Source organism: Xiphophorus hellerii, chromosome 11, assembly GCF_003331165.1.
Source record: "Xiphophorus hellerii strain 12219 chromosome 11, Xiphophorus_hellerii-4.1, whole genome shotgun sequence".
NCBI classification, from domain to species: Eukaryota; Metazoa; Chordata; class Actinopteri; order Cyprinodontiformes; family Poeciliidae; genus Xiphophorus; species Xiphophorus hellerii.
This window is the reverse complement of record NC_045682.1, coordinates 3,615,936-3,624,552: the sequence shown is the minus strand read 5'-3', so window position 1 is coordinate 3,624,552 and position 8,617 is coordinate 3,615,936. Positions and strand designations below refer to the sequence as shown.

At 40.5% G+C, this 8,617-nt stretch overlaps 1 protein-coding gene across 1 annotated transcript; it reads left to right on the top strand.

Moving 5' to 3' along the window:
- The first annotated feature begins 1,765 nt into the window (after positions 1 to 1,765).
- On the top strand, positions 1,766 to 7,425 carry pou4f4 (POU class 4 homeobox 4). Its single transcript, XM_032577399.1, has 2 exons — positions 1,766 to 2,166; positions 3,209 to 7,425. The coding sequence occupies exons 1-2, from the start codon at positions 2,047 to 2,049 to the stop codon at positions 4,139 to 4,141; spliced, it is 1,053 nt and encodes a 350-aa protein (XP_032433290.1). The 5' UTR covers positions 1,766 to 2,046; the 3' UTR covers positions 4,142 to 7,425.
- Positions 7,426 to 8,617: the final 1,192 nt, after the last annotated feature.

Here is an 8,617-nt window from a genome sequence, read left to right as displayed (position 1 = left end):
CCTACTTATATTCTGTGCTGCTTTACTCTTCCTTCAGATGCTGAGATTTTGATTTTAAAATAAAACACAACATTAACTTTGAAGATGTGAAAAGATGGGTTTGGACCATTGATTATCAGACCATTTCTCCCCTTGGCTCATGCAGCTGTAACTCACGCCCTGGATATGTCTGTGTGAAAGGTTTCTTGAAGCACTGAACCCAGTTCAGGGTGAGGTTATCCCTGTCTCAACTGTGGAGATGTTTTCCCTCCACTCAACTTCCCATTAAAATGCTTGAATAAAATCAATAAATAAGTGGGAGCATAGCCCCCTAGTTTTAGCAACAACAAAAAAAAGTATTTTGTTTTAAATGCAATTTTGATTTCTAGTTTTAAAGAACCAGTAACAATTATTAATCATATTGACAGTAGGTGAGTATTTGTTTTTAATTTTTATAGATGACATATCAGAGATGGAGGCAGGAAGCACGGCCAAATATTCACATCCCTCCCACTGTAAAAGGAGGCTTTGGGTGTTTATGGCCATAATTACCCAGTTTGTGAGAACCCCCGCTTTACTAGCAGGCTGTGACCTCTGACCTCTCACGGTTCATGTGTAAATATTTCATTGTCTGCTTGTTGTTCCCGTTCAGGCCTGTTTATTGTTTAATTGAGAGAGGTGGGCGTGTTTATGGAGAGCAGGGCGTACCTTCTCACAGCCAGAAAGTGAATGAACCACCATTCATTTATGTGTTAGTTGTTAAGAAAAGGAAATGGGCTCATTAGGAGGAGTTTGCAGATTTTTTTCATTAATTAAAACTTACTTTAATGGCCTTTTGTTACAATTAAAAAGATTTGCATGAAATGCGTTCTTGAACCACAGAAGGAAAATAGATCTATACGCTGGGAGTTAATTTCACTTTTTTTTTTTTGTAGCCTAAAAGGCTTAATGACTATTTTCTTACTGAGAAATTTATAGAACACTTTGCAAAAATATTCATAAATATTTCACGTTTTTTTCTTTTTTTTTTGCTACAATTTTGATGTGTTTCACTGGAGGTTTATGCACTGTCACCGTGAAGTGGAAAGAAAGCCATACATGTCAATATTTGGTTACAATCCGAGGAGTGAAGTTTGTATAATAAAACTTTAATTGGAACGACCTGCCTCCAGAGGTCTACCTGGTTGTGATTTCATCTCAGTATGAATCCAGTGGTCCTGTGAAGGCCTGAGAGGTTTGTTAAAGGACTTGAGAGACCAAACAACATCAGGAAGACCAAGAAACACAGCAGACAGAGAAACGGGGCTCAACACAGATACACTCCACACTTTTCACCTTTTTCTAATCAAAAACCCACATTTCATTCTTTTCCTTCCACTTTGTGTTGATCTGTCACAGAAAATCCCAAGTTTGTGGTTGGAATAAACAAGTACGACAGCTTTTGGAAAGCTCTGTACAGAACTATGACTTTTTCTAACTTTAAGTTTTAATAATGCAGATTTTTACAACTTGCAGTAGACACCTGGAAATTCTGGCGATTCCTGTTCTGACATTGTTGTCCCGGTTCTAATCTTCAAATGTCACAGAAACATTTCTTCAGCAGAGTGCTGCCACAAAGCGTCCCTTCTGGTTGTGGGCGTGGCCACAGCCAGGTTTCTCCATGTGATTGGTGGAGGAACGCAGCGGGGAGGGAAGGCCGGTCCTCCAATGAGGAGCAGCCTGTGAGGCAGCGGTCTAATATAGGCGCAGGAGGCAGCCAGCATCTTTATTATAGGAGTCATTTAGAGTGGAAAAGCAGACAGAAGGTCCGCAGGAGTCCAGGAGTTACTACTCCTTACCTTTTTTTTTTCTTCCCTGACTTAAAGGCGAAACTTCCTGAGTCCGATCAGGGTGACTTTTCTTTTTTTTTTTTTTTTTTTTTTCTCGATCCAAAGCACCTCTGCGAGCGGCAGGTTGTTGTTTTTTTTTTTTTTATTCCTCTTTGCGAGGCGTTTCTCTCCAGGTAAAATCAGCAAAACGGAGCCGAACGAGGACGACGGACAGCGACCCTCCTTCACTTCTGCAATCATGATGTCGATGAACAGCAAGCAGCCTTTCAGCATGCATCCCATCCTGCACGAGCCCAAATACACGCCCCTGCACTCCAGCTCCGAGGCCATCCGCAGAGCCTGCCTGCCCACGCCGTCGGTGAGTCTCACCTTCCTGCCCGCGAAACTTTACAACAACAACAAAAAACAGCGCAAACCAACCGCAAACTGAAGACTTTTTTTTTTTTTTGAGGATTTGCATGGAGGACTTAAAAGTATTTTTGTGAATTACTTTATTTAGTGGGTAAAATGCGTAAATTGGCACCGACAACTTTTAATTCCGTCTAAATCCGTTTTACAGCTTTAAAAAAAATGTAAAGCAACAATTATAAAAATAGATTCATGTGTGATCACAACGGCACATTCTGTCTACAAACGAAACCGTATAATAAAAGCAGCCTTAAAAGTTATAAGTTGGAGAAATTTTCCGTTTGTGCTTTGCTCAACATAAATGAAAATAAAGATCTCAATTATATGATTTTCTTGTAATGTTCTTAAAGGATTTAAAATGCAGAAATCGTGAAAAATGTTCTTTGGAAAAGGAAAACGGATGCTGCGCTTCCACGATGCCTCTGGAAGCTAAAGAAAAGTTCAAGATGGATGCACAGTGCGTGGAGTGGACTCGTCTTTTCTCATATTATCTCATTCATATTCAAACTGGTCTCGTTTCATCGTCCGCAGGAATTATTCAGGAGATCGTAAATATAAATTTTAAATGAATATCCTTCCACGCGGACACGCTGCCTTGGCTGTAGGAAGGAGCCGCTGACAAGTTGGAAAACTGAGGTCAAAAAAAAATCTAGTCAAAGTTTTTCTTTAGAGGCTTATAAAATGTTCAAACGGCTCAAAATGATCGTGGTGGCGCATTTAAACATCTTCTTTTTGTTGATTTTTCCTCTAAAAGTATGTTAAGTTAAATTTAAATATTTTGTTAATATAATTTTATGCATTCTTTCTTTCTTTTTTTTTTACGTGTTTTATGTTAAACTATCAACTAATTCATGGTTTTTAAATATTACAACAAGCAGAAAGAGTTTGTCGAACTCAGTTCAGTTTAATTAGCAGCAGCAGCAGCAGCAGCAGTGTTGGTTTTGTGGCAGATTGCTCTGACGGCTCTGCCTCTGTCCTTCCTCCTCTCTCAGCTTCAGGGCAACATCTTCGCCGGCTTCGATGAGACGCTGCTGCAGAGAGCCGAGGCTCTCGCCGCCGTGGACATCGTGGCCCAGAAGAGCCACCCTTTCAAGCCAGACGCCACCTACCACACCATGACCACCATGACCAGCATGACCTGCACCCCGACCTCCTCCTCCGCGCACCTGCACCACCCGTCGGTGCTCACCTCACACCACCACCCGGCGCACCACCAGCCGGCGCAGGGACTAGAAGGAGACCTGCTCGACCATCTCACCCCGGGGATTTCTCTGGGAGGCATGCCCGGCTCGGACGTCTGCTCCACGGCCTCGCACACGGCTCACGCCGCGGCCCACATGTCGGCCATCAACCACATGCAGCACCACCACCACCACACTCAGTCCATGAACATGCATCCGCACGCGCTGGGATCCCACGGCTCCCTGGGGAGCGCTGGCGGGGACGCGGAGCCCGACCCTCGGGAGCTGGAGTCGTTCGCCGAGCGCTTCAAGCAGAGGCGGATCAAACTGGGCGTCACTCAGGCTGACGTGGGAGCGGCGCTGGCCAACCTCAAGATCCCCGGGGTCGGCTGCCTGAGCCAGAGCACCATCTGCAGGTTCGAATCCCTGACCCTCTCACACAACAACATGGTGGCCCTGAAGCCCATCCTGGAGGCCTGGCTGGAGGAGGCGGAGCGGGCGCAGAGGGAGAAGATGTCCAAGCCAGAGATCTTCAACGGCGGCGATAAGAAGAGGAAACGCACGTCCATCGCCGCGCCAGAGAAGCGCTCCCTGGAGGCGTATTTCGCCGTTCAGCCGCGGCCGTCGTCGGAGAAGATCGCCGCGATCGCCGAGAAACTGGATCTGAAAAAGAACGTGGTCCGCGTTTGGTTTTGCAATCAGAGGCAAAAACAGAAACGGATGAAGTTTTCTGCGACGCACTGAAGCAGACTGTGACAGACCCGAGGGTCTCTCAGCCGGTTTCCACAGAGACAAACCAGAGACAAGCTGCTGAGGCTGGTCTGCTGGAGCCGCACTGTCAGAATCAACAAGGTACCAGAACGGTACCTGCGCCTCTTTCCCACGGGGAGAGGCTCTGCGTGGCGCACAGCCAGGGCCGCAAAGATGCGCACTCAAAACAAGTCTCACAATCTCAGATTGAGATTCGCACATTCAAATACATAATATGTTGTTTTAAAATGTAAGTTTAGATCAGGTAAATTTGCTTCTTTCCCAAGAAAGATGCCAAAGAAATACCGTTTCAGATGGATTGTCAGGGCGGCACTTGAAACAAGTCACATGTGATTTTTATACATTTTCATTCTTAAATAAAAAGGCAACTGATGTTAGTTTTAATTATAGTTTCAGATAAATTAAACTGGCATCTTTAATGAAGAAAAAAATCAAAATTTTTGACTGAATTTCATAATCGATGCACTGACAAAACTTAATTCCTTTAAATTAATTGGTTAAAATGAACCAATTAAACTTCTTCATCTTTACATTTTGTTGGATTTAATTTTAAAATAATTTCTGAGGAAAATTATTACAAGTTTACCTGCTAAGAGACACTTAAATAAAATATTAAATTCATGCCCATTTTTAAAATGTGTCGAAATAAAATTGTTAAATTCTGACTTATTAAAGGCCTTCAGTTCATCTAGGTTTTAATCTTATGCTAAAAACAAAAAGTAATATTTGGTTTGCAATAAAGGCATCTAATGCCACTGAAATCCTGATAAACGACTTATGTCTACACTTTAAAAATGAATTTTGGAGAGTATTAGTTGATGCCCATTGAATTTGAATTTGAATGAATATATAAGTGTTTAATAATGGTTAAACCCTCACATTAGGTACTTTCTTCTGATGAAATTTATAAAAAATAAATTGCGTTACTGTTATTCTCATTAGTTAAGAAAAGGCAGGCTGATATATTTATATGGGTCTTAGTGGGAATTAATATGCGTGTTCAAAACTATCATAAGATTTGAGGTTGAGAAAGTTTCAGAGTTTCACATACAATTTAAGTTTTAAGACTTAGCAACAGTGCTAGACCTAATGTCAACTTGCTAGCTTGCTTACTATCTTAACCATGAAGATATCATTGCTAATGAATGTCATATGTAATCATATCAGAGGAAGACGCGTAAACCTTTCAATGACAACCACCGCTAAGTTGATCCATTCCTTAGCAATGGCTGCCTCTGGGCTAGCATGTTCAGGATGCTAGCAAGTTTGACTTTAGCATTAGCATTGTCACTAAACTGGTTGACTGAACTTACAACCTTTTCAGTTACTGATGTTATCCAGTCATGTATGTTGTTCTCTAACAAATACAAACTGGTAATAATGAATTATGAATCTCCAGTGAAGATTTCATTAAATACAAAGGGTTTAATGAAAATGAATTATATTGAGTACTTTGTTTCAGTGATTAAATCCCAAGAATCAATCATGGCATCAGTAATTGCTATGGTAGGCAATGGATTTTTGGCAGGTTGTCTTGCAACTAAGTTGTGACAGTATAGGATGTGTTGCAGGTGCATGAACTGTAGGAAAATCAAGGAAAAGTACAACAGGATATGCTCAGTGCCTTTCATGATGTCATAATAGATTGTGTAAGATGGTTTTTGGGAGGTCCGATTTTATCTCGATTAAATAAGAATCTTCAACAATATAGCAAAACAAATTTATAAACTGAAAAAACTATATTTTAGGCTATTTTAAATACTTTTACAGAAAAGTTTGGCTTGCAGCTTTAAATTTTAATCTGACTGTTTAGTGGGGTTTTATCTATTTATTTCCATTTAAAAAATCCAAATGTTAGAATTTAATCATAATTTAACATTTTGCATTCAAACCAATAACTAAACAGAAGTACTTCAGTTTAATACCTTGCGAAATTCATTTTTACAGTGTAGGTTGAACAGCAGCGGTGTTGTGTGAGAGCCTCCCTAGTGATAACCGCGGGTCGCAGGATTGTGCTTTTTGGAGCAGAAATCACGCAGTCTGGTGCGCCATTCAGCTCAGATGTGACTCGGGAACACCTGCGAACTTTTCACCGCTCAGCATGTGTAAACAGGAACTTCTGTGTTCTGCGTCACACCGTGTACCTTGTTTGGTCCTGACAGTGGAACCGCAGACAGAAAAAAAAGACTCTCAAAGCTGTTTGCATCTCCACAGAATGAACTGCTGTTCTCTGACTGAAGAGAAAAGGCGACCATTGTGGTTGAAAAAGTAATTATTGTACAAAAATAAAAATACTAACAGCGGGAAATGAGGAATAATAGTTCGTATTACCCTCTGTGGCCCGGATAGTTCTTTTTTATATTTATCAGTGTACATATTTGTGAATATATGCACTTCCGTGTGTGGAAACTGTCATTGAAATGTATTGAATTTTCCTCCCAGATGTTTTTGTTGGGTTGCTCATCACTTTGGGGGACAAATCAGACCAAACGAGTAGAAAAAGGTAAAATAAGTCAGAATCTGGTGCGCAGGATGTGCATTCAGCGTCATGGGTTCCTGTGCAGAAGCGCAAGAGGGCTTGATGTTTCTGCGCGTTTTGCTCCAAACTGACCGACACTGCCCCCCCCCCCCCCCCTCCCCCCCCCGATGTTTCCTTCCTAATTTCCAAAGTGAATGCATTGCAATAAAACGCAATCACACACATTCACTCACGTATATAAACACGCACGGATACACACATTAACCCGGCGTAGCTGTGCGTCTACCTCATTACGCAAGTGATGGCACATTTCTGGTGATTTTGAACACTCTGGTTGGTTCTTGGACGTGCTTTCTGTTTGTTTTCTCTGCCACTGGCTGAATTAGGCCTGTAGGAGACTCACTGACGTGTAAAACCTGTTCACCACAATGATGCTTCGACAATCAGATAATTATGAGTAGTGTTGTTGTTCTCCCCGCCCTCATGAAAACGAATCATTTCGACTTCTTCTGATCACTGACCCGTTTGTGGAGCGCACTTTGTAGATATTCTGACGAAGGGAGGTGTAGTCGGCCTTATTTATACATATTTTTCAACACTTCTGAGAAGACTTTATTATTACTTTTATTATTATTTTTTTTATGTTGAATTGTTATTTATTTGAATTTAATTTATTCTGGAAAAAAGAAAACATTTCATTTGTGAAAGTGTTCTTCAAATGTGTCTCTGTAAAGCTGCAGAAGCTGAAATAAACTGTGCACGTTTCTTCGTCGTTTTACCTGCTGGTGTCTTTTTAAGCAAACATGTAACGGCGCCGCTCGTGCAACGCGAGCTTGGCAGTGCGGCGCTCCTGCGTTTGTGCCTCTTGGAGACACCGCGCGTGTTTTACGCGCGGGTCCTGAGCAGCTGCCGCGCTGAAACAGGAGAAGCCCCAGAGGTGAAGGAGCTCCGTCTGAAAGCTGCTTTCCCAGCGGTGATGAATAGGATCTGATACTTGAGTGACTCTCATATTGATCAGCTTTGCAGGCTATGAAGTCTCCGCGGCTCTATCCCATCGTGCCCGGTGCCGTTTTCAGTTTCTTAGCTGAGCAGATGAAAAGTTCCGGCCTCTGAGCGTTTTAAAAGATTACATTTAAATAAATAAATGAATAAATAAGTAAATACAATAAAAATGACGAGAGCAGAGCTAAAAAAAAAAAAAAAAAAAAAAAAAGGTTGACATCATGAATACGAGACCAAAATAAGACGGAGCGAGAACTAAAAATAGACCCATGTGCCATGAATATGTCCCAGGTGGTTTAAGCTGAAAATTTTAAAAGTGAATAAATTAATTTAAAGAATATGGATAATGATATAAAACAAGCGATTTTTTGTGTGCATACTCACAGTTTAGTTCATTTTCCTGATGGAAATGTCTGCTTGTTGTACTTAAACGTTAGAGCTCACGTCAACATTTAAATTTGATTAAAAGAAAAAGAAAATGACAACAGATGTTGAGATATTTGAAAAATCTTCATGAAATCAACTAAACTGCTCTGTAACTTTTGAATCTGGCCGGATGAAATGAAAAGCGCAGCCTTAAAATTTGCAGGGAAATGTTCGACACTGAATCAAATCTATTTGAAAAGTCGAACATCTGAACTAATATGACTTGAAGGATTAGAATTATTTAGTATAAAGCAATAAGGAATATTACTTCTAATTGTAAACGCAAAGTATTATTTGATGAACAGTTTTTTTTATTTAATATTATATTTACTTTGTGGAAAGTACGAAGTTTAAACGTCTGAGACTTCAAATAATATACATTTATTATTGCATACTCATTTTTATATAAGTATTGACTCTTTCCTTTAAAATGAAATTATTGTTATTATTGTCTATGTTTTCCACAAGATTTAACTATATTAAGAAAATAAATGATTTTCACAATATACTCAGTGCTATTATTGTTCTTACTTGACAAATCC

What these genes read in the sequence shown, in the direction of transcription:
- pou4f4 (XM_032577399.1), top strand. Translation starts at nt 2,047, where the DNA reads ATGATGTCGATGAACAGCAAGCAGCCTTTCAGCATGCATCCCATCCTG. An exon ending in CCTGCCTGCCCACGCCGTCG is followed by an intron (nt 2,167 to 3,208) that starts GTGAGTCTCACC and finishes CTCCTCTCTCAG; the next exon opens with CTTCAGGGCAACATCTTCGC.